Below are 27532 nucleotides of genomic sequence, written 5' to 3'. Positions count from 1 at the left end.
TGATTATTTTATGTAACCAATAGAAACCTTTTTTTCCCTGAAAACTCATAAAATGCGAATTTTACCAGTAATTGACCGCATCTGGTTCCCTCAGGGCCATCTCATGAAGAGGGAAAGAAGCTTTGATTGATATTAATGCAGTTCAGTCTGCTCCATTTGTTTGTAATGCACACAGCCTTAGCTGCTATATTATTCCATGAAGTGTAGTGCTTTCTCAGTGTTTTTTTTCCCCCCCTTTCCTTTTCATAAACATGTCTCGTTGTGATGAGTTGAGAACATTAAATCTGCCTTTATTTACACACAGAATGTGCATTGCCTCTTGGCCAAATTATGTTAGTGAAAATAAAAAATATATATTTTTAAATACTTGGCTTAAGTTAAAAGATCATGATACAGACCCCTGCAGAAACCCCTCAAGCCCTGAAGAAACAAAACACTAAATTAACCCCGGAGTATGAAAAAATGAGAGTCATTGGGAAGAGCAAGAGTTATGAATTATAAAGCACAGAAAGAATAGTAGGTGGAGTAGTAGAGTAGCAGTGCCAGTACAGATTGAAAATTAAGATTTCAAATGACTACCAATTTGTCCAGGACTGGCCATCCCAGCAAATTCAGCCCAAGATCAGACCGTCTGATTCAAAAATAAGTCTCCAAGAACCCCAAAATTTCATCACATGATCTGCTAGTAAGTCTTGCAACTGTTGGTGTCAAAGTGCATGCTTCTACAATCAGAAAGAGATCGCACAAATTCGACCTGCGTGGGAGGTGTGCAAGAAAAAGCCTTTGCTCTCTAAAAAGAACATTAGAGCTGGGTCATGAGGAGCCTGGCGCCTATCCCAGGAGGCATGGGGCACAAGGCAGGGTACACCCTGGACAGGGTGCCAATCCATCGCAGGGCACAATCACATACACATTCACACACCCATTCATACACTACGGACACTTTTGGACATGCCAATCAGCCTACAATGCGTGTCTTTGGACGGGGGGTTGAAACTGGAGTACCTGGAGGAAACCACGGGGAGAACATGCAAACTTCTCACACAGGTGTGGGAATTGAACCCCAAACCCCAGAGGTCCAAAGCAAACGTGTTATCCACTAAACCACCATACCCCCTGTTTAAGTTCAGTAAGCAGAATTTTTCCCCACTCATCCGTTATGCATTTCTTCAGCTGCGCAACTGTAGGGGCCTCCGTTGCCTTAGTTTGCGCTTCATAATGCGCCACACAGTCTCAATTGGAGACAAGTTAGAACTGCAGGCAGGCCATGCTAGCACCCGCACTCTCTGCTTACGCAACCATTCGCTTGTAATCCAGGCAGAATGTGGTTTGGCGTTGTCGTGCTCTGGATGGCAGCATATGTTGCTCCAAAATGTGTACATATCTTTCTGCATTAATGGTGCCCTCACAGATGTGCAAGTTACCCATAATAAGTAAGTAAATTTTATTTATATAGCATGTTTCACACAGCAAAGCTGACCAAAGTGCTGAACAGAGTAAGGAAAGTAAAAATAGAAAACAGAATAAAACCAAATAAAAACAGGCAATAGACAATAGTAAAAATTAGATTAAAATGCCTGGGAGAAGAGATACGTTTTAAGCCTCTTTTTAAAAGTGGTAATAGAAGGTGCAAGGCGGATGTCCAGTGGCAATTGATTCCATAGATGAGGGGCAGCAACTGAAAAAGCTCTGTCCCCATTTGTTTTTAACCGGGAACGAGGGACATGCAAAAGAGACCCGTCAGAAGATCTTAGAAGTCTGTTCGATGAATGTGGTGCAAGAAGATCTTTGAGATAGGAAGGAGCTTGATCATTAAGAGTTTTAAAAACAAACATCAGAATCTTAAACTGAATCCTAAAACGGACTGGGAGCCAATGGAGCGATGCTAAAATTGGGGTGACACGATCAAATTTCTTTGCCCTAGTCAACAACCTTGCAGCTGCATTCTGAACCATCTGGAGACGAGCCAGAGATGACTTAGGAAGACCCAAGTATAATGAATTACAATAATCTAAGCACGAAGTGATAAAAGCATGAATAACCTTCTCCAAATCTTGGACAGACAAAAATGTTTTAAGTTTAGAAATAATCTGTAGTTGATAAAAACTATTCTTAATGGCCAAATTTATTTACATTTACATTTATTCATTTAGCAGACGCTTTTATTCAAAGCGACTTACAAATGAGAAAAATACAAGCAATTATGCTTGGTTAAGCATAATTCTAAATCCAGAATGATGCCAAGGTTCTTAATTAATGAGGCCATCTCTCAATCTCAGGGAGCCAAAAACAATTATTTCGGTTTTGTCTTCATTAAGTTGGAGGAAATTATTTGTTAACCGTTTTTTAATGTCGTCCAGACAGTCCAACAATGGCTGAATGGAGTCACCAGCTTTCAATGGAATGTACAACTGGGTATCATCAGCATATAAATGAAAAGAGACATTGTGTGCCCTAATAATATTCCCCAACGGATGCATATATAAGTTAAAAAGAAGTGGGCCCAGAATGGAGCCTTGAGGTACACCACTAATAATAGGAGCGGAAGATGAGGAGAAATTACCCAACGCTACCGAGAAGGACCTGTCCTTAAGATATGAGCTGAACCATTGTAGGGCGGTACCCTTGATACCAACAGATGCTGTAAGCGCCAAAGAAGTATGTTATGGTCTACAGTATCAAAGGCAGCTGTCATGCCATGGGCACTGACACACCCCCGTACCATGACAGGCACTGGCTTTTGGACCTGACTCTGATAACATCTTGGATGGTCCTTTTCCTCTTTGGCCCGGAGAACACATCGACTGTTTTGTCCAAAAACTATTTGAAATGTTGACTTGTCGGACCACAAAACACGATTCCACTGTGCTACTGTCCATCTCAGATGAGACCGAGATCAGAGAAGTTGGCGGCGGTTCTGGACAGTGTTGATGTACGGCTTCTGCTTTGCATAGTAAAGCCTTAACTTGCATCTGTGGATGCAGCGGCGAATGGTGTTTACTGACAAAGGTTTACCAAAGTATTCCTGAGCTCATGTCAAGATCTCCATTACAGACTCTTGACGGTTTTTAAGACGGTGACGTCTGAGGTCTCGGATACGCATTCAGAAGTGGTTTCCAGCCTTGCCCTTTATGCACCTTGCCCTTTATGTGCGCCAATGAACAGCACTGAATTATTTTGCTGTTACAATAAAACTTCAATACTAATTAAACCACAATTTAAAATAAACAAAAATTAAAAATACACAGTATTAAGATATACAGATTACTAATATATCAAACACCCCATATTATAAAGGTAAGTTCTAAAATCCACAATAATTTAGACGTCTGCACAAACAGGGATATATTCTAATTTATTTTAGAATTACTACTATAAATTCTGATAAATGGTTCAGAAATTATTGTGATGAAGAAGATATCTTGCTGCCATAAGAGATGGACATTTTAGACCATAAGGAGTTGTTCTGTTTTAAAACTGCATACATGAGGTAAATGCAGTTTTGTTGATATTTTAAAGTATTTGATTAGTTTATTTCATTATTGTATGCCCATCATTGCTGTTCCTAACCAGACTCTTTCAATGATGTTTGACTTTTTTTCCTTTCTTTTCACAGGAAGAATGCCAGAATTACATCCGCGTCCTTCTGGTGAATGGGGACAGACTTTTCACTTGTGGCACAAATGCCTTCACTCCAATTTGTACCAATCGCACAGTAAGTAAAATGCATTTTTTTCTTTTTAACACACATAACTCAATTACCTACAACACAAGCTGACTCTCTGGGTTATATCATATGTAAGCAGACTTAATCGATAATCGTTATTTTAAAGCCTAATGGCCTGTGCTCATTTGCAAAGAGTGCATTTAACCATTATAAAATAATTTGTTATAATCTGCAGTCTAGTTTTGAAATAAAAACAACACAAGTACGATATTTATTAGTTTGCAAAACACAATTGCCAAATTCTCAATTAAAACTGAATTTTGACTAATCTCGACTCAAGATGTCTGATCAAATTACAAGCGAACACTTGTTTAAAGAGCTGAATCCAAGTTTCCATTCAAAATGCACACATTCTCCAAATCTCTGGAGAATTAAACCTGAGAGCTTTATCTACGTAATAAGCTTGACGCCAGCTCCAAACAGCAAAAACCAATGTAACGCTTCAAAACGTTTGCAGTTTTATTTATGCAGGATTATATAAGAGTTATTGGCTCTTTCAGTGATTTCGAGATCATGTTTTGACAAACAGCTTGAACATAACACGGCAGGAGATGCTACTGATACATCTCAGTAAGGTATTTCAGAACAAAAACTTTGTTTTCAAGCTTTGTATTCTCTATGCCACAAATGGGCTCTGTGCTGTGTCACAGCCACCCATATGTATCATAGCTCCTTTATGTGTTCTGGGATTGGATATGGCTGAATTGCAGAGAAATGAAAAGATTCTGGGTACAAATGTCATGCATTGTTTCCATCCTTCCTCTTTCATGCATATCAGTCAGTTGTTTGGGAATCCTGTCCTTTTGGTAACAAGATTAGCCATAAATCCATTCTGCCTGCGGTGACAGTTAGCTTGATTGTGATTATGATCTTCCCCTCATCGGCTGCTTCGGAAGTGTCTGTTTTTTATTCACTCCAAAAGGTGGAAATATCTGCTGTAGCGTGCTTTGTGCCAACAGGATAAAAAACAAAACAAAAAAAACAAGCAAATAAACAAACAAACAAACGAAAACACAGTGTGGTATAAAGCACAGCTGTCTGATTCTGAACCATGAATTCAGCCTATAATATACACTACAGCTGGGTGAGAACTGCAAATTAAATGCAAAAGGCATTGGGTTCCAAGATACAGTTAGCTCAGGCATTGCTGTGTAGTAGTTAGACAACACTTCAAGCCCTGATTTCCCAGTTGCTGACTCATTTTGGCGTTCGGTGATTACACCCCCCAGCTCAGCAACAACTCACTGCATGTCTGTGCCGACTGTTCATGTAGCAAGAATGTCTCAGCGACATGATTTTCTCAGTCTGCGAGCGATCTAATCCAATATTTTCAAACATGTTTGATTTTTTGCTGATGAACCACGTAACACGAACCCCTCAGTAACTACTTGCAGAAACAGCTTATAGCTGAAATGTTGACCAATGACTCGCTGAGTTTTTGTCTAGTTTGCAAATATTATGTGTGACATTCAAAACTTTGTTAGAAGAGGATAATTATGATAAAAGTATTTATTTCCCTTATTCTGTATTAATGCACTTAGTGGTTTACTTAGTGGTTAACATGTTTGCCTCACCCACCGGGGTTGGGGGTTCGAATCCTGCTTTCATCCTATGTGTACGGAGTTTGCATGTTCTCCCTGTGCTTTGGGGGTTTCCTCCAGGAACTCCGGTTTCCTCCCCCAATCCAAAGACATGCGTTGTAGGCTGATTGGCATTTCTAAATTGTCCATAGTGTGTGAATGGGTGTGTGAATGGGTGTGCGATTGTGCCCTGTGATGTGTTGGCACCCTGTCCAGGGTTTCCCCCTGCCTTGTGCCCCGAGTTCCCTGGGACAGGCTCCAGGCTCCCTGCGACCCTGTGTAGGATAAGCGATACAGAAAACGGATGGATGGACGTTACCTACCATTTTTTAGTCTAGTCTTAGGTTTGTGGCCAAGCAAAACATGGGACTGGGCAACACAGTAGAAATAGTACTTGCTCGGTAGGCAAGCTAATAAATTTTCTCTTCTGATATGTCTATTAAGACACTTTCTTGACAGCCTTATATTAAAGCATTATGACAGCTGACGTTGTAGCTTAGTGCACATCTTCGGTGTCAGCGTCACATAATGGTGGCGATGTGATGTAGCTTGACCAATGAGTTTAATTAGAAAAAAAAAAAAAAAATTCGATGAAATGCCTTTTGAACTTCACACTTAATGGTGACACCACCATGAAAACCATGTGTAATGTATAATGTCTGTTATACAGTTAAGATTTCAACAGTTATTACACTGTAAGAACAAAGTTATGTATATTTTAATTGTATTTATTTCTGCTTGACAGTATAATGACACCATGGTAAGAGAAGTGAGTTTAATTTAGCTATTTATAAGAATTTCGTGAAATGTGGCAGTAGCAGTACAGTGACAATATTAATGACAGAGTTACTGTATGTAAATTATATGGCCAAAAAATGTGGACACCTGGCCATCACATCCACATGTGGGTCTTCCCCAAACTGTTACCACAAAGTTGAAAACATACAATTGTACAGGATGTTATTGTATGCTGTAGTATTACAATTTCCCGTCACTGGAACTAACAGGCCCACACCTGTTCCAGCATGACAACGCCCATGTGCACAAAGCAAGCTCCATGAAAATGCAAGGTTGGAGTGGAAGAACTCGAGTGGCCTGCACAGAACCTTGACCTCAACCCCATTGAACACCTTTGGAATGAACTGGAACACCAACTACGTGCCAAGCCTCCTCACTCAAAATCAATGCCTGACCTCACTAATGCTCTTGTGGCTGAATGAACACAAATCCCCATAGCCATGCTCCAAAACCTAGTGGAAACCTTTCCCAGATGAGTGACAGTTATTATAACAGCATCTGGAATGGGATGTTCAACAAGTACATATGGGTGGTATAGGTGTCCATATACTTTTGGATATATTGTGTATATTTTCTCAAACCCTAAATTAGCATGATTTTAGGTTTGATATTTGGCATGACACATTATCACCATCATATAAATCTGACATAGCAGAAGTACAAGGAGCTGCACTGTTGACTGTCATGACCTGGAAAGGGTCATAGCCACCTTATGTCAATATTATTGAGTCAGATGTCAACTTGACCTCAAAACTGGGAAACATGCTCTATGACACCTGATACCTATTGGAATAAGACTTCATAAATGCTCATGTAGGTAAATTTCAGCTCTCATTAAATGGTGTTGTAATAGGAAAACTACCCTTTCATAAAGTGATGTCAATAATTCGTATCAAAAATCTAGTCTCTGTGTGGATAGCTGCTTGCCTATTATTTAATATTGGACATTCAGTGCATTCATTCCTCCTGCACATTGTGTGTTCAGAAACTGTCCTTGTGAATTCTGAAATGTTTTGCATACTTTTGTGAGTCTTTATGATGCAGCTCAGTGCAGTACATACACTACTGCACAAGTATGAATCTTATCATTTAGCCTCATATCGTCTCTCTCTTAATACTTCTTCTGGTCAACAGAGACATACTTTTTATCTCCAGAAAAAAACGTAGAGTAAGCTCAATACAATGGCTTGTACATTATCATCAGGTTATAAAATGAATAGCTTTGGAAACAGTTTTTAAAAAGATATCTTAGTATTTAAACTGTGGACATTCAAAGATTTTTTTTTTTTCCTCCAACACACTGTCTATTCAAAAACTCCGTCCTTGTGAATTATGAAAAGTTTTGTGACTCCTGTGTGTCTTGACGACGTGACTGAGGGAAATGATTCTTTAAAGAAAAGCTGCTCGATGTAGCCTAAACACAGCTGGCCAAGTGTGAAGCATATCTTTCAGCTCCTCCTCTTAATATGCATTACAGCCGTTGTGTTGTATCCACAAGGGATGCCAGACGCTAGTTTTGTGAAGGTGTTCTATCAAAAATGAAAGCCCTCTTTTCATTTTTGCTCACCCGTCCTGCGAAGACATGCAGACGGCACTTCCTTTCGCCAAACATATAAATTCACCCCAGGCTTTCCTGGCAAATAAATTAGCTCTAAGGAAGCTGAAGGGAACTGAAAAACGTCCAGCCCTTCCGCGAGCCAGGATTTGAGATAATCCCTCCTTTACACCGATCACACAGGGCGAGTGTTGTGGCCATCAGCTGCTTGGGAGATAAACACATCCGAGTGAGGCTACACAGAATACGAGCTTCCTGTAGGACAGATTTATAGAGTGGTTATCTAAAGGAGAGCAGTTGCACTAACTAAGCCGAACGGAATTTAGTGGTCGGATTCATTTACAAGAAATTTGCCGCACTCACACTGAAATAGATATTTTAATGAGCAAAAAGAAATAACAGTTTCAGACCGCATAAGAATAAGAAAACAAAATAGAAACAAAATAAGAATAAAGGGATAATCCTTCATTTAATGGCTGTCTATGATATGATGTATATAGTGGCATTTGGCAGAGTTATATTTATGTCATTTAGCAGATGCCCTTATCCAGAGCAACTTATATTTATCTCATTTATTCAACTGGGCAGTTGAGGGTTAAGGGCCTTGATCAAGGGTAGCAATGGCACGTTGGCTGTGCTGGGATTCAAACTCACAATCTAATAAACCCAATGGCTGGGTAATTATAGGACAATACATTTTAGGCTAAACTAATCCATCAGGTTGGGTTGTTAATTTTAACCCAGCTATTTTTTTTTTTTTTTGGGGGGGGGGGTTCAACCCAAATAATTCATATATTTAAGATGAAAACATCAGATTTTGATCAAAGGAGATGTTTAAAAACATCCAAAAAACTGAGTAACCAACTTACGATCCAGTGGGCATTGCAAACAAGTAAGTCAAAGCTAACGAAGATAGAGGTGCATTTAATGTCATGTAAACTGGACTGTCATCGCACATTTTTGCTTTTTCTAGTGTACAGTAATGGTTTTATGTATAAATATATTGATACGAATAAATCTAACCGGCTGTCACAGTCTGTGAAAAAAAAATTCAGACAGTCTGCGCTGAGTTGATTTGACCCAAGGAGCTGTGCTGATGTTTCAGTGTGGGGGAGGGGTGTATTGATTCAACTGTCAGTGATAATGACCCTGCCACTAACCCAGCGGTTGGGTTACACAAAATTACCCCAAAACTACCCAAGAGTGAGAAAATAACCCAATTAAATGACCCAAAAGGCTAAACTCAACGTCTGGGTAGAAAAAATAACCCAGCATTTTGAGTGCACAACCTCCCTATCAGTAGTCCAATGTCTTAACCACTTAGCTACCAAAAGTCTGAGACCATATGTGAAAAATGCTTCTGTTTGGCATTCTTTTTCGATTTAACACAACTGTTTTTATTGCAAATGATATTATTAGCAATAACTTGAGTGAAATGTTGAATCTTTGAAATATTTACATGAATTTCAGAATTTCCTAGTATATGATGTGTCCCCTTTTTGCTTTAAGAACAGTGTGCAATTGAGCAGACTCCACTCCACAGACTCCAGAAGTTTGTGTAAAACCTTGATGATCCATGTTAGATCAAATCCAATGCTGTGTCACTTGAAAACGTGCCTTAATGGAAGGGATAAAGATGATGGAAAATCTGACTATTGACAAATGAGTCAACATGACCAATATCACAAATGGGCTTAAATTTAAATAGTGACTTAGAAATTGTGCAACATCTTGAATATTAAATAGCCAAGATGTTGCACATACAATTTTCAAAATTCTAAAACTTTCCGTTTATTTCAGGTTTTTAAAAGAAATCCCGTATATTCAATGTGGTCTCAGACTTTTGGACCCCACTGTGTCACACTGTACCAGCTGTGCTTAAAGCACTGCTGAATTGCAAAATGCCAGCCATCAATGAAAATAATCATTTCAATATTAAATGTTTAACATATCTACACAACCGATTGGCCACAACTGTACACAATGTCCACTTTAATTCATTATAGGACAATTACTTATTTAAAGAACCTCATATACCAGGAATGATTTGGTCTTGTTTCCACCCCCCACTGCCCATCCTGTCATTTGTTTGTTACCTTATTGTGTCCACCTTTTATGTGTTATTCCTTATGTGAGTTGGAGATATATAACGTGACTTAAATAAATCTCAGAATTAATGAATTGCTCACACTACGCTACTTTTATCATTTGTGATATGCTGTTTTGTGGACCTAGTGGTGTGCACACTACATAATCCGTCACTTGGAGAGATCCCCGTCGAAACATGCTCAAACCACAGGAATCCATGAAAATAAACACAAAAGCTATCTATCATGTCTATCTGCACTATTTACTATGGAAATAAGAAAACAAAACAAAAAACAGAAATACGAGAAAATGTGGAGGAAGGATTGATTGAGGAGACATGAGTAGCAAGGATTGTCTGTTCTTGAAAGAGAACTGGGGATACATTTACATTTACATTTATTCACTTAGCGGACACTTTTATCCAAAGCGACTTACAAATGAGAAAAATACAAGCAAAGCGATAAATCAAGCGGAGAACAATACAAGTACTGCTACCGTACAAGATCCATTAATTGAATTCCAGAAGAAGCAAGGTGCACAGAGTAGAGGTGTAAGTGCAATTTTGTTTGTTTGTTTGTTTGTTTGTTTTTATTGTGAGTTGGTTAGGTGTTCATGGAAGAGGTGGGTCTTTAGCTGTTTTTTGAAGATGGTGAGAGGTTCTGCGGTCCGGATTGAGATTGGAAGTTCATTCCACCACTGAGGAACAGTCAGTTTGAAGGTTCTGGAAAGGGACCTTGCGCCACGCTGAGTTGGAACTGCTAAACGTCGGTCGCTAATCGATCGCAGATTGCAAGAGGGAACGTAAGCCTTCAGGAGAGAGTTGAGGTAGGAGGGTGCTGTTCCAGATAAGGTCTTGTCGGTGAGCATCAAGGCCTTGAACTTGATGCGGGCGGCTACAGGAAGCCAGTGGAGGGAGATGAAGAGGGGTGTGACATGGGTTCTCTTGGGCTGATTGAAGACGAGGCGCGCTGCAGCATTCTGAATCATCTCAAGGGGTTAGATGGAGTTGGCCGGGAGGCCTGAAAGCAGTGAGTTGCAGTAGTCCAGTTTAGAGATAACAAGAGCCTGGACTAGTATCTGTGTGGCCTGTTCGGTGATGTAGGGTCGGATTTTCTTGATGTCGTAATACAGTAAAAAAACAGTAAAAAAATACAGTAAAAAAATAAATGCATAGTTATAAGAAATTAAGAAACATCTTATGTAAAACTAAAAATCGATGTAATGTTAAAACAACAGCATGAAACAATAGCTGAATTCATGTCCCTCTTTCATGTCGCATTTACCATGGCAACAAGCACCTTTTGCTCATGTTTTGTGTTCTGGTTTGGTCCTGTCATGGATTTATTATCTTCTTATTACCCTGCTCTTTTGTTGTAGCATTGCAAAATCTTATCATGCATTTGTTAAGTCCAGGTCTTGTTTTCAGAGTATATATCTTTGGGCTTCTTGATTTTGCCACTCACTTATTTCCCAATTTCCTTATTATTGCTTGCACTTTATTTTCAACCCCTGCAGTGATTACGGAACTGCCAACAATAATTACTCTGAGCACCAGCACTTGCATCCTGTCTCCACTCACTGCAATTTACAGTAGCTACAGTATGACACATGAAACATTCGACTTAGATTCTTATTTCAGTTCCTCATCATCACAAAACTTACCTTCTGCCACTGACTCCTGGTTGGTCTTCCTGCATTTTCTATTAGGTCCTTAAAACTGATCCAGAATTCTTTGCACTTATCAGTCTTCTTAAGGTCACCTATGTCAATCCACTACTGCACTGACTTCACTGGTTTCCTATAGCTGCTGTATTAGATTTATTCCTTGATGCCTGCCTACAAAGTCAAAAGTGGAGCAGCTTTCCTGCACCTGATAGCAATGGTGAAATCCCAAACAATAAATTAAAGCTCTTTGACCCAAGTACAGCTTGGCATAAGACTAGACATACAGTATGCATCCATGCAGCTGTCTGAACAAGCTGAGTTACTTAACAGAACACTATTAATTTTAGAATTAAATAGAAATAAAATTAATACGTCCCAGAAACATGATTCATACCATAAATACATGAATACATGACATTACTGTTGAGTTAAATAAACCAACAGCATGACTCCACATGCCGAAGTGACATTGGGTGAGACACTGAACCCCGAGTTGCTACTGATGGCAAGTTAGCGCCTTGCATGGCAGCTCTGCTACCATTGGTGTGTGAGTGTGTGTGTGAATTGGTGAATGAGACACAGTGTAAAGCGCTTTGGATAAAAGCGCTATGTACAGTATCTCACAAATTGAGTACACCCCTCACATTTTCGTAAATATTTGATTATAGCTTTTCATGCGACAACACTGAAGAAATGACACTTTGCTACAATGTAAAGTAGTGAGTGTACAGCTTGTGTAACAGTGTAAATTTGCCGTCCCCTCAATAACTCAACACACAGACATTAATGTCTAAACCGCTGGCAACAAAAGTGAGTACACCCCTAAGTGAAAATGTCCAAATTGGGCCCAAAGTGTCAATATTTTGTGTGGCCACCATTATTTTCCAGCACTGCCGTAACCTTCTTGGGCATGGAGTTCACCAGAGCTTCACAAGTTGCCACTGGAGTCCTCTTCCACTCCTCCATGACGACATCACGGAGCTGGTGGATGTTAGAGACCTTGTGCTCCTCCACCTTCCGTTTCAGGATACCCCACAGAGGCTCAATAGGGTTTAGGTCTGGAGACATGCTTGGCCAGTCCATCACCTTCACCCTCAGCTTCTTTAGCAAGGCAGTGTCATTTCTTCGGTGTTGTCAAAATACTTCGGTACATGTTATTGGAAACTAATAAACTTTGGGCTGTTAACCAACCGTTCTTTTTATCCAACTTGATTACCATACACTACAATAAGCACATTAGACAAACAACTAGAAAAATGTACAAGAGCAAAACACTTCCAGTCATGCTTATAAATACTGTTATAAGCATTTCACATATACTCATTATTTAATAAATATATTGTTATGTCTTAACACATGCTTAGATAAGTTCATATGGAGATGGACTTCAAATAAATTGTGGCCTGCAGAAAATACAGTTTTTGGCAGTATAATCAGAGTGCATTGTGCAGTTTAAGAAAACAGTCTCCGATTTCACTGTAGAATCAGAAAAGCCATTAGGCTGCAATTTTGCTCATAATAGCAAAGAGTTGCCGATAAAATCTGTAGGCGCTAACATTTATGCTCTGATTGATTGTTTTATTTTGAGCTGTAATTGAATTTCTTTTTAGTTAGACAGAGCGAGTCCTAAATTATTCTGGCAAGTTTCTCCGTTTCTATTTAATACAAACCAATTGCATTAACGGGTCTGCCAACACTGGTTGTGTTATTTATTTCCAAATATAGGGAACATATCTGTGTCTCCAGTTTGTACTTTTGTGAAAGCTAAATCGTGCCTCTATAAGCCAAATGTGATTAATAATGACTTTTTCCAGCAGTGCAGATGCATACACTGTGCATCTGGAGCCCGATTGTCAGACGTGCGTTAATGTTTATGGATACAGAAAGAAACCCAGCATGAAAAGTCACATTTTTGTCCATGTTTGTATGTCATTTGCACTTAATGGCCACAAATATCAATTACTGTTCATACATGCTGGCGTCCCTTTTCCTCAATAAATGTTATCTTGTGTGTGTGTGTGTGTGTGTGTGTGTGTGTGTGTGGACCATGACTAACAAGTAATAAGATAAAAATGTTTACACTGGCTACTCCTCAGATGGATAAATGATTTCAATTGTGAGCAATCCAGCACTCCCAAATCAGCATTTTTTATTCATGTTGCTCTATAACTCAGGAATAAAAAATAAATAAATAAAAACTTTCATTAGCATATTATCTCAATCATCTCAACAGATTCAGCATGAATACAAGTGCTGTCCAATATGATTTAGGCAAACTAAAGTTTACTTTCCACTGTCTACTCCAGCACGATGGTTATATATTGTTTACATGCAGAACAAACAAACAGCTGTTACGATTCGAGACTGGGACTGGAAGTAAGTGCTGGATCAAAGTCTTTATTGACAAGTACAGTCAGCGTACAAGCAAACGGGAACCAAGGTCTAAACAAGAACTCAAACTGAGGCATGAAACATGAAACTTAGAACAAGACTTGGAAGCGCTACCGCTTATCACAATTACCCACTTCAACAAATACTCTGTCGCTTAACTATGGCATGAAACAAGAAACTATACATGGCACTCATTTAACTAGAACTATGGCATGAAACAAGAAACTAGACATGGCACTCAGCTAACTAGGACTATGGCATGATACAAGAAACCAGAGCATAACACGGAAACATTACCGCGTGGTACCATTACACCAATCAGTCCATAATACAGCGCGAAGTGCGCAGCAACGCGAGGGGTTTAAGTAACAAAGGTTTTATTACAAACAACCTTACAAAATAACAAAACAAAAACAATACAAAACAAAAAAGGTAACAAAAAAACCTTGAGTGCTGACAGCTGGTACCAATCATTACACTCCCTCGAAAATCAACCAATCACTGAACAGGGTGGAAACCAAACAGAAACAAACGCACATGTTCTTTGTAAACAAAGTCTTTATGTAATGCGCGAACATGTGCTCGCTCTGGTTCGTGCACGCGCGCGCGCTCCGTGCACGTCGTCGCCGCAGCGCCATCTGCAGGCGAGTTCGTGACAACAACTAACTAACTAACTAAATGAATGAATGAATAAATGAATGAGTAAATAAATAAATACACAAATATCTGTCTCCGCTATTATTTTATTAAGACTACAGTCTTGTTCTGGCTTGTGATAAAGAACATATCATCACAATGGAGTTTCCCCCATTCCAGCAAGTAAAAAAAATGATATTAAGCAGAAGCTAACTAAATGATATTGATAGCTAAAAAAATGATAATGATAGCTAAAAAAAAAATGATATTAAGCAGAAGACCTTTTCCCTATCCAATTCAGGTTTCTAATTCCGGTATCTTCCCTTCTCCAACTAAAATTCCTCCTGAAGTGGAGGAAACTACACTCCAGGGAAAGTCTACTCCCTCAGTCCTCATTTTTCTCGACCTGTCAGCTGCTTTTTTTTGTGCATTGTGCAACACCAGTTCCTTATCTTCATTCCTGCTGACTTAGGCATCAGGAGCTACACTCAGACCTAGCTTTCATTATATCTACAGGATTGATTTTTGTGTGTACAGTATTCTAGAGAAATTCCGTTTTATCACCTCACAGCTGCGCTGTGGGAGTTCCACAGGGCTCAATTCTTGGTCCAGTCTTGTTCATCTTATAGACTTAATCACTGGGTTCAGGAATCCGATTACATGGATTCATTTACCACTCCTACACCAATGACACATGACTTCAGTTTTTATTTCCACATCCATCTTCCCAAGCAAGAAAATATCAGATTGCTTTTCAACAATTCATCCTGGATTTAAACCGAGACTTCAAAATGACAAATCAGAAGTGATCTCATCTATGCTAAGAATTTCTTTATATTGGACCACTTATTACACCATTACCTAACTATTTGTTAATAATAAAATAATTTTAAAAGATTTGGGTATACATCTCAGTCAAAAGAGAGTAAACTCATTGAGGTCAATCCAAATGAAATTTTAAATGAGGTGGGTAATCCTTTCATTAATCTGCTAAATAGAAAAATAATATCCATGGGAACCTTTGCATCTGATTGCTTTCACGATCAGAATCATTGCATGCATTCTGCTCATGTATGTTTGAGGTATTATTAGCGCCTTGTGCAAAAACATGTACATGATGATATAGTATGTACACGCACTTAAAAAAAAAAGTCATTAACCCTTTATTTCTTGTGCAGTTATTCTCAAACAGTGACTTTTAATGTTGGTAACATTAGAAAATAATCATAGGCATTACACCAATGGATAATTTGTGCATGTTATGTTATTTTTAACAACCAGAGCATCCTTGAACATTGAACCTTGTCCTACAATGTTGTGCAGATATGAATTGCTGAGCATATGTTGGTAGTGGTAGTAGTAGCTCAGTGTTTGGAAGGTTGTGAGTTCAAATCCCAGCACTGCCAAGCTGCCACTACTGGGTTCTTGAGCAAGACCCTTAACCCTCAACTGCTCCCTTGTATAAATGAGATAAGTGTAAGTCACTCTGGACTGCTTACTGTACATTCTCGTTCAACGTTAAGGCATTTTTACACTTGCTACAAGTCTACTGTTTGGCCTGCTTTTGTATGCTGTCCCTCAAATGAGCAGGAAAATAAAATACAAGAGATATGCTATACAGGAAGGGTAGAAAAACTTGGTTTACGCAATCAGAATCCTTGTATAGAGATATTAAAATTTATTTATGTGCTCTCTCTCGCTCTTGCTCTCTTTCTCTCTCTGCCCAGTTGACCAACCTAACAGAGATCCATGACCAGATCAGTGGCATGGCTCGATGTCCCTACAACCCACTCCATAACTCTACAGCACTTATTACCTCCAGTGGAGAGCTCTACGCTGCTACTGCTATGGACTTTTCTGGCCGAGATCCTGCGATTTACCGCAGCTTAGGAGGCCTTCCTCCACTCCGCACTGCTCAGTACAACTCCAAATGGCTTAACGGTAAGGCACTGGAGTATTTTTTATTTTTTTTTGTATATATATAAAAACACCTATTTCAGTCTGAACTGTTGGTAGATTTATAGTATGAATCAAAAGGTGTTTATTCTGTTAGGTACAATGGCTTGTATATGTATTCGCCCAACATGCCATCTTGTGCTTAACTTCTTAATTTCTGAATAGTGCTCACTATATCAGGAGTTATGTTTGAGGCCTGCATATTGATGCGGACAATTTCATTATTAAATCCTCGCTTGTATACGGAACTCGACTCTGAATACGGTCCAGTGTGAGGTGTTATCATGCAATACCGTCTATATGAAATATAAATATGTGGCTTCAGAAGAATTTGAAAAACTGAATACAGTGGGTCAAGAGGATGTCCAGATTTACAACGTTCATAACGAGTTCTCAAGTTCCTTAGTTCAATAGAGGCTTCTTTTCTTTTGGGTTTTGCCCTCGTCCTGCTCGTCTAGATTCCCGATTATAGAGCTATCCTTGATAACCCTGTTTGCCTGTGTTTTGATCATTAGCTGATGTACCAGTGTTTGATTAGCCCTAATAAAAGTGTCATTTGCAGCAGTTGTGTAATGCACCTCCAAGCTCACACACTACGTATTCACAAACTACGAAAAAAATGGCCTCCATTTTGAATAGTTGTATTATTTCTTGATAACAAATCATTATAATTAAAGGATTCAGACTTTTGGACTGGCGGTTATTAGAGATTAGGTCAGACTATTGATATAATAAAAGTACAGCATAAGGGGAAAGGTGTAACCCTAGGATAACCATGTTCCACCAACAGCAGATGCCTTTAATTATTCCTTCGTTTTCTATGAAGGTCAGGGCAGTGACATTTGCTTTCAGCAGACAAACCAAATTAGCCTTCTCTTTTCAAATAGCTTGGTCTTCCCACGTCAAACCGTTATGTCCAGATGGCAGCAGAACAGAGAGGTCAACAGCTTCAGTCACTGTTCTGTCAGTGCTGGATTTTATTTGATTCCCATTAAAAGATAATTGGAAAAATAAATTAGAGTCCAAATGCATTGCGTATGCCTTAGTCCTTAGAAAAGAGTTAAATAAATTTATATTTTATGGCAAATTGATTTTGTTCCCCACTCCTCCTCGTGATTGTATTGGCTGAACCTTAGGGAGCGCTTGCATTTAAAAGGAAAATTAAAGCAGCCCTGACACATACAGGCTGTTTGAATCAGGTGTGATCACACATGATGATTAATATTGAAAAGTGTCCCCTATGAGATAATTAGATGAGTGCACTTCTTTTAGCCATTTCTCATCTTAACCTTTATGTTCATTTTGATTAATGAGGATTTCAATTACCTTGGTGGGAGATTAATAAAAATGTCTTACTGCTAATATAAATGACACAGCACACAGCACTACGAAGGCTAAGACTTCTGCTCAGATCAAAAATGGCCTCATGAATAACATTTTCCCAACATGATGTTTGTGTGTTTAGGTCAAATTCTTTTTTAAAGAAATGTAAGCTTATGTTGACCCAGAGATTAAAAAATAGTGTTTGGAAGTGTGAAGCAGAAAGGTGATTTCAGAGGTGTCCCAGTTTCTCCACTTTCTTATTTCCAACCCCACATGTACACACACTCACCGGCTATCAAGTGGATCTCTGTGCATGAGAAGGGACTTTGACACCCTGTTTGAATTAGTGTTATCTATAACAGTATAGGCATGCAATTTGTACAGTGCTAAACTGGTAAATATTTGCTGCATATTCTTGTTAGATACATTAAAGCCAATAATAAAAAAAAACATTTAATCCAGAGATCAGGAGTTCAAACCCTGACAACGCCACAGCTATCTGTGGCTGGGAGCCTAGAGAGCAAAAATTGGCTGCTCTTTGCTTTCTGGGTGCTCTGCTGTCAATCACAGTGACACTCGAAGATGCTGTCTTTTAGATCATATACAGTACAGGATGTGGAAGCAGGCAGATGCATTATGCTGCCCTTTGATGCAGCATGTGCAGCAGTTGAAAAGATGTGGTGGCTGGCTTCATGTGTTTTGTCAGATGGTTTTAAGATATTAAGACATAGATTTGACCATGAATAACAAAAGTAAATACAATTTTTACATTTGATTTTTTTTTTTTTTTATTGCAATATTCTGGTGTGTGTACACCATGCTGGTGGACTCTCGTCTTCAGTTCACCCCACAGGTTTTCTATGGGTTTCAAGTCAAGGGACTGGGATGGCCATGGCAGGACCATTTTGTGGTCAGTAAACCATTCGTGTGTTGGTTTTGATGTATGTTTTGGACCATTGTTGTGCTGGAAGATCCAACCACGGCCCATTTTAAGCTTTCGGGCAGAAGCAAAAAGCTCTATTTTGGTTTCATCTGACCATAGAACCTGATCCCCTTTGAAGTTCCAGTAGTGTCTGGCAAACTGAAGACACTTGAGTTTGTTTTTGGATGAGAGTAGAGGCTTTTTTCTTGAAACCCTTCCAAACAACTTGTGGTGATGTAGGTGACTTCGGATTGTAGTTTTGGAGACTTTCTGACCCCAGGACTGCCATGAAGTGAGTCCTGGGAGACAGATGCACATGCAAAACTTCTTTTATTGAAGACACACACAGGGAACAGGCTCAGTGAAACAGACTTGGGAAACAGGCTCAGGAACCCAAACACGAGGAATAAGCACAATAGGTACCAGGGCTACCAGAAACTTGATACAATACTCCAGCAACTAAGGAGAAAACCAAGGAACTTAAATAGAGAACCAATCAATCAGGAAAAATAACAAACACATGGGTATGGTTAGACACGAAATGGAGGGAGAGAACAGAAGAAGAAGTTCTGTAACGGCAGTCAGGGTGCCCTCTAGTGGCCAAAGCTGGAATTGTCCCTGGGGGCCTTATCAAAGATGCAACTAACTTCTGCAATTCTCCAGCTGTGATTCTTGGAGATTTTTTTGGCCAGTCGGTCTATCCTCTTCACAGTGCATTGAGACAATATAGACTCGCATCCTCTTCCAGGTTGATTCATAACATTTCCAGTTGACTGGAACTTCTAAATGATTGCCCTGTTGGTGGAAATGGGCATTTTCACTGCTTGTGCTATTTCCTTATAGCCACTTCCCATTTTGTGAAGCTCAACAACCTTTTGCCCACATCAAAGCTATATTCCTTGGTCTTACCAATTGTTATGAATAACTAAAGGAATTTGGCCTATGTGTCACCTCATTTTATGCCCCTGTGAAACAGAAAGTCATGGTTGAACAATTTCCTGTTTCTAGTCACCCAGGTGTACTAAAAAAAATGTAAAATATCAGTGTACTTCAAATATATTTTTCGCATATGAATTCATAAGGGTGCCAATAACTGTTGCACACCTATATTTAACAAAGATATTTTTTTTATAAACCTGTGCTTTGTTTGCAATTATTTGATTATTTATTTTATTATAATTTATTTATGAACTTAAATGTTGTGAATTCTTTATATTTTCAGAATTCTTGAGTTAATGCTTCTCATAGGAAATATATTTACTGAAAACAATGTTGACACGTCCCATTCTTATTTCCCCCACTGTGTGTGTGTGTGTGTGTGTGTGTGTGTGTGTGTGTGTGTGTGTGTGTAAATATATATAGAGGCCTATATATATTAGAAATGCACCAATACTAAATTTCTCAGTCGACACCGATAACCGATTATTCAGGGTGATATCGGCCGATACCGATACCGACAGTTCTGCCTTTTATGCCTTCTTTTAAATTAATAATAATTAATTCCACAATTCTGAAAGAAATGCAAATAAAAACTTTATTCTCTCCATTTCAATACATTGTTCCAAAGTAACATAAACAGAGAACACATTACTCTAATTAACATTAACACATTAACTAAATTCTGAAGATTAAAGTAAGATTAAAGTAAAGGAGGAGGGAGGACTCGTTTCACTGCTGCTACCTCCGGTGTGAAATTTTAGAAGTGCAGAGATTACAGAGCTTACAAACTGCAGTTTTGTCATCATTCCACACAAGAGACATCATCTTTACAAAATCGATGTGTTTTTCCGCACTCTTTTGATTGACAGGATATAATCGGCCCTGGTCATCAGAAGTTTTTAAACTATCGGGCGATAGCCGATAGCAGGAAAAATAGCCTTTACATCGCTGCATCTCAAATATATATATTATATAGAGAGAGAAAGTGTGTGTGTGTCATGTAAATAAAATTTGTGTAATATTTTTGGCAAAAAAATATAAAATAATAATATTGGTCAATTGAGTACATTTAAGCTAGTGTATATTTCATTTTGGCCAAATTGTCCCTTAATGATTGCCATTGTTTTTCCTCACTGGTAAACTCAGAGCCCAACTTTGTGTCCTCCTACGACATTGGAAACTTCACATACTTCTTTTTCCGGGAGAATGCGGTGGAGCACGATTGTGGGAGGACTGTATTTTCCCGTGCGGCACGTGTGTGTAAAAACGACATTGGTGGCCGATTCTTACTGGAGGACACCTGGACCACATTCATGAAGGCAAGACTGAACTGCTCAAGGCCCGGAGAAATCCCATTCACCTATAACGAGCTGCAAGGAACCTTCTTCCTACCAGAGCTTGAGCTACTGTATGGCATCTTCACCACTAATGTGTGAGTGCAAGCTGCTTTAATCTGTTATTATCTATGTACTTCGTTTGAAAAAAGGTCTCAGTCCACTACTAAAAGCTAGTATATATCATTGACAATGTCTGTTAGAATTGATTTAAAGCAATAGGAGTTTTAATGTGAAAATGTGGAGGGGGTTGCTGGAATCAATATCTCATGTTTGGGGAATACATGTTTCTCTGAATTTCAAACAAGGATGTCTCAAACAGGACAAAATCGCTAGTCTTAATTTGAACTCGTCTTAAATGAAATTGTTTTAATTGTCTTTGTTTTAACTGGGTAAAAAAAGCTAGCTAGCATGAGCTAACCTGACAGGATTTCTGAACGGATTTTTATGTTGTTCATAAATGTTAATAATCTTCATTGCTAAAGTTAGTTGACTTGCTAACCTGAGAGGGTTTCTGACAGGATTATGTTATATTCATAAACGTTAATAATATTTAGTATTAAACCTAGTCACCTTGATAACATGAGCAAATCTGACAGGATTATGTTATATCCCATCCATCCATCCATCTTCTATACCACTTATCCTTCAGGGTAGCGGGGTACCTGGCCCCTGTCCCAGGGAACATCAGGCACAAGGCAGGGTACACCCTGGGCATGGTGCCAAACCATCGCAGGGCATAATCACACATACACATTCACACGCTACGGACACTTTGGACATGCCAATCATGCATGTTTTTGGACTGGGGGAGGAAACTGGAGTACCTAGAAGAAATACCCACAGCATGGGGAGAACATGCAAACTCCACGCACACAGGGCAGTAGCGGGAATCAAACCCCCAACCCTGGTGGTGTGAGGCGAACACTAAGCCACCATGCATAACCTATGTTATATTCATAAATGTTAATAATTTTCACTATTATAGCTAGTCAACTTACTAGCATGGTCTAACCTGACAGGATTTTTAAGAGGACTTTTAATTTCTCCCTGCTGGAAAAAAAAACCCAGTAGAAACCATCACAGAAATTCTAATGGTATCCACTACAAATACCATTACAAGTCATCAACTAACCATTTAAACTATTACCATTACCATTATTGGTCCTTAATAGTATCTATTAGGCATAACATGCCACCAACACAAGGCAACAAATTACTAGTAGAGACCCAAAGGGAGCATTGACGTTTCCATTAAAACCAATACAATTCCCATTATAACCATTAAAATCAAGTTTGATGAGGGTTTCTATTGTATTTTTCAGCAGAGCTATTCATAAATGTTAATAATTTTACTGTTAAAACGAGTCCATGTGCTAACATGAACTAACATGACAGGATTTCTACTGTAAGAGCATTTTAAAGTCATATTCACAAATATTTATGAGCTTCCCTGTTAATATTAGTTGACCTGCTAACAGCTTAGTTTACAGGATCTCTGAGAGGATTTGAAGGTAACTGAGCTAGTCAAATAAACATTAAATCTAGCTGTATAATCTAGCATGCTATGATATCTGAGGTATGCAGAGAAAATTTGCTAGCTGACTACAGTAGAATTTGATTCTTTGAATAACCGTAAACAATATATTTACAAGCTAATGTTTTAGAAATCTTTAAAACAGTGAGGAATACATTCAGTACAGATGTAATTTGATGTTTTGGCAGAAAATCACAGCATACATTAGATTTTTTTTCTTCTGTCTGCATTGTTTTGGGATATTTTGCCCATAGACACCTATTTGGATTTACAGCAAAAAGAGGAAGCCAGAGTTTGAAGGCTAAGCTGTTTCATGGCACTCCAATGACAATCAGTTATCTAGGTCTATAAAATGGGTATTTATGTGTTAGGCTGCCACGAGTCAGGTGTTATTCAAGGCGTTATTTATATCTATATATAAAAAAAATTGTTCCTTAAGGGTTTCTTTGGATGGTTAACAGTTCTAACTTTCTAAAGAGGCTTTTCTGAAAATATAAAATATTTAATGGTGCCTCAGAGAGTGCTAGATGGAGCATTTTTAAAGAGTGTATGATCAAAGTCCTTTAAGAGATGTAATCAGAACTACACTTTTCAGAGCCCAGATGAAAGACATGTGATTATACTAGTAAAGAATGAATGCAGAATGATTTGAATATTAGCTAACGTCAATCTTGGATGTAAAGACCCTAAGGTTTCTCCGTGTGTTTAATGGTCCTAAAATGTGGCATTGTGTGAGAGCCAGCAGGAGACAGACCAATTTTTTCACATTAGATCCTTGGATGTACTGATAATGGACAGTGTGTGAGTGGGTGTGCATGAAGTGGATGTCTGAGACTCCTCTTTGTCTTTCTTCTCCCTCAGGAACAGCATTGCTGCCTCGGCAGTGTGTGCCTTCAACCTGAGCGCCATTACCCAAGTGTTCAGTGGGCCTTTTAAATATCAAGAGAACTCACGTTCAGCATGGCTTCCTTATCCAAACCCCAACCCGGACTTCCAGGTGAGAAATCACAATGCGGTTAAGTTCTAAAGTCCATTTCTAAGAGCTCTTAAGAAAATAATAGCTGTGTCTCAAATCCTGTAACTTTTACACCGAGGAATACTAATTAATGTGTGCAGTGAAAGAAGCAGAATAATGGACATTACTTGCCGAATCAAATGAAGTCCCAAAGTCTATATTTGCAATAACTAGTCCCATCATGCACCATGTAAAGGATGGGTAGGAACACGAAGTAGTTTTTGGACAGAACCAACATGGCTACCAATGACAGCTACCATACATTATATTTAAAACATGCATAGCACAAACACTGTTGGTATTGTTAGCAAACTACCATTAAATAACACAAATTGCACTTTAGCATTATTGTATATATTACATGGATGCAAAACAGTTAGTTAATAAAATTAATCAAGTTAATCATATCATGTCTGTTCTATACTAATCTTCTGGACTATTATATATTTGGGATATAATTGTGTAGGTAATGTGTTCTAAACAGATACAAAAACAGATACAAATAGGAGGCACACGAATAATAATAATAATAATAATAATAATAATAATAATAATAATAATAATAATAATGTTTTATTTATATAGCACCTTTCCATAGCTCAGGGACACTTTACATTCCAACTATTAGGCATAGTACAAGAGCAAACAAAAGATCAATGATATAAATATTTCAACTGTTAGGAAAAGAGCCAAAGTACTGACGAAAATGTGTTTTAACTTGTGATTTGAAAGTCAAGATTGGGGTAACATTTCAGAGGTTCTGGGGGAGTGAATTCCAAAGTACTGGAGCCATGACTGCAAATGTTCTACCACCCATGGCGGAGAAGCAGAATGATGCAATGAGTAGAACTGAATCAGAGGACCTGAGAGTCTGTGCTGGGATGTAGGGATGAAGGAGCTCAGATAGATAAAGGGAGAAAGGCTATGGAAGGATATTGTACTGAATTCTGGAAGCCACAGGTAGCCAGTGCAGATTATCTAATATGGGTGTGATGTGAGCGGACCTAGAGGAGTGAGTGAGAACTCAAGCTGCTGAATTTTGAATATATTGTAATCTGGTTATGGCCATTATTCATTTTTTTATTAATTTTAATACCTGTGGTGTATTGAGACTGCATTCATGTGGAACATTTAAAAAAGGGTTTTTACTTTCATGCACATGTGAGTTAGCAGTCAGATGTGAAGCTCAGGACAAACAAAGACTACATTTATTAACGTGAACATGCAAAGCTGCACAATTCATTTACAACATCCGTCGTAACTGCTTGGTCAGGGTGGCAGTGATTTAAATGAGGATATTAGTTTGCCTGTAGTTTGGTAAAAATGAAATTGGAAAATGTTGTGCTCAGGTACAAACAAAAAGAAGATTTGCACATCTCTAGTTGAGACCAAGTAAGATCTCGAGTGATGTAGATGAGAGTGAGGAACAGTCAGAGCCAGAATTCAGGCATTTCTGGCATTTCTACCTGTTTTTTTCCCCCCAGTGTTTCAGGGGCATTTCAGAATAGGCCACGCCCACTTTGGGTTTAAAGTCTGAATACAGATACAGATGTGGAGATTTGGAGTATTAAACAGATACAGATGCAGATAAAGGCATTGTGTTAAACCGCTCCTACATAGTATTTATTAGGGCATAGTTCTAGTATTAAATCATAGTAATAATTCATTTAACCCCCACCTTGTTTTACATTTGTTCCACTCTGTGCCACAGTACCACTTGCACCGATGGTCACCAAGATACCAAAAATACTCCAAATCATAAATTTATACAGTGGGGGAAATAAGTATTGAATAAGTATTCAACATTTTTTTCAGTAAATATATTTCCAATGAGGCTATTCACATGAAAATTTCACCTGACTTTGGTATTAATTCAAGAAATCCAAACATTAAAGTCCATAAATTAAGTTATGTGTAATAAAACGGAATGACACAGTAAAAAGGTATTGAACACGCTAACTGAAATTTATTTAACACTTAGTGGAGAAGCCTTAGTTTGTAATGACAGCTTCAAGGCACTTACTGTATGAAGAAATTAATCAGCTGCAGTATTCAGGTGTGACTTTGACCCATTCTTCTAAATATATTGTCTTTAAATCTTGTTCAATTGGATTCGAGTCAGATGATTGACTCTCAGGGCCATTCTAACGCTTTGACTTTTTTCTCTGAAACCAATTGAGAGTTTCCTTTGCTGTATGCTTTGGATCGTTGTCCTGCTGGAAGCTCCACCCACGTCTCATCATCACCCTGGTGGATGGCAGCAGATTCTTCTGAAGAATCTTCCTGTAAAGGGCTCCATTCATCGTTCCTTCAATTATATGAAGTCTGCCAGTACCATGTGATGAAAAACAGCCCCACACCATGATGCTTCCACCTCCAAACTTCACTGTTGGTGTAGTGTTTGAAGGGTGATGTGCAATGCCATTTCTTCTCCAAACATGGCGTGTAGTATGACAGACAAAAAGTTCAATTTTGCTCTCGTCTCACCAGACTACACTCTCCCAATATTTCATAGGCTTGTCCAAATGAGTTGTAGTAAACTTTAAACGAGCTTCGACATGCCTTTTCTTTAGTAATGGAGTCTTGCGGTGAGAGTGCATAGAGGCCATGGCGGTGGAGTGCATTGCCTATTGTTTTCTCTGTGACGATGGCACCTGCTGCCTCCAAGTGTTTCTGGAGCTCTTTCCGAGTGGTCCTTGGCTCTTGGGCTACTCTTCTGACTCCCTGGTCAGAAATCTTGCAAGGAGCTCCTGTGCGTGGCCGTTTGATGACGGAGTGACGTTGCTTCCACTTGCGGATAATGGAACCAATGGTGCTTACTGGAGGATTCAGAAGTTTAGAAATACATCTGTATCCGCTTCTATAAATATGTTTAGCAACAATAAGGCTGCAAAGGTCTTGGGAGAGCTCTTTGCTTTTACCCATCATGAGATGTTTCTTGTGTGACACCTTGGTAATGAAAAGCTTTTTTATAGACCATAAATTTACTAACCCAGCTGATATTAATTTGCACAGATAGGAGGTATAATTACTTACGGATTTCAGCTGGCTCGTTGCCTTACCTTGCCTTGGAGAACTGCTTTTTCTTAGCGTGTTCAGTACTTTTTTCTTGTGTCATTCCACTTTATAACACACAACTTTATTTATGGAAATTAATGTTGTGAATTCTTTATATTTCTGGATTTCTTGAGTTAATACTGATGTCTGGTGAAAATTTCATGTGAACAGCCTCATAGGAAATATATTTACTGAAAAAAAAGTTGACACGTTCAATACTTATTTCCCCCATCGTACCTTTCTTTTGTATGTGTACTGGGATCACAAAAATAGAGTCCTTCATGTACAGTCGTAAACTTGAACAAACCACTATGCTCAAATAAATATTTTATAGCGTACATTAATATTGTAGTTTCAAACTTCAGAAAAGAGAAATTAATCACTACAAGAAGATCTATGGACTTGGTAGCAAAGGATGTCTGGAGTTAATCTGAGTTTTTGTGTGGTCTAGTTATAACTGTTTCATATGGATTTTATCTTCACAGCTACGTTTATACTCTCCACATTGTTTTAACCCCCCCCCCCCCCCGCCATCCCAATAATTAATCTTTTTAAATGACTTCAAACAAGTTTGAAGTTGCTAAAGCTTTGCATTAGTTTGATAATTAATATAATAAACCCGGTCTCGAGCTTGACTTTTGGAAAGTACTGGCAGCTAAATTCGGAAGAACATTCAATTAATGCGAAAAGGAAAGCAAAATGTCAAAGCAGACCATTTTAACCTTTCAATACACACAAATCCGTCTGGCTTCGGTTGTGTGTCTACGGTTCTTAATTGAGTCAATTAAGTCAAGACGTCCCTTAATCCCTGCTTTTACAGCTTTACGTCTGGCCTTTTAATGTGGCTCTTTATGAGGTGAATTTTGATTAGGTAGCACCCTTTATCTAACATTATTTAGTGCATCAGTTAACATTAAATAACCACAAACATCTAAATGAATACACTGTCAGTACTGTTAACAAAGTCATAAAGTAAGTTAACACACGTACTACCTGATTTTGGTTTAAA

At 38.6% G+C, this 27532-nt stretch overlaps 1 protein-coding gene across 2 annotated transcripts in view; it reads left to right on the top strand.

Moving 5' to 3' along the window:
- sema5a (sema domain, seven thrombospondin repeats (type 1 and type 1-like), transmembrane domain (TM) and short cytoplasmic domain, (semaphorin) 5A) overlaps positions 1 to 27532 on the top strand; it is a 241796-nt gene that overhangs the window by 111701 nt on the left and 102563 nt on the right. For both annotated transcript variants that reach the window (XM_053611959.1, XM_053611960.1), the window contains 4 exons: positions 3617 to 3715; positions 16168 to 16381; positions 20727 to 21012; positions 23313 to 23448. In XM_053611959.1, coding sequence (XP_053467934.1) covers positions 3617 to 3715; positions 16168 to 16381; positions 20727 to 21012; positions 23313 to 23448 — 735 coding nt within the window. The remainder of the gene's footprint in view (positions 1 to 3616; positions 3716 to 16167; positions 16382 to 20726; positions 21013 to 23312; positions 23449 to 27532) is intronic.

Source organism: Ictalurus furcatus, chromosome 23 (assembly GCF_023375685.1).
Source record: "Ictalurus furcatus strain D&B chromosome 23, Billie_1.0, whole genome shotgun sequence".
Lineage (NCBI taxonomy): Eukaryota > Metazoa > Chordata > Actinopteri > Siluriformes > Ictaluridae > Ictalurus > Ictalurus furcatus.
The sequence above is the reverse complement of the archived record's forward strand: the minus strand, read 5'-3'. Positions and strand labels throughout refer to the sequence as shown.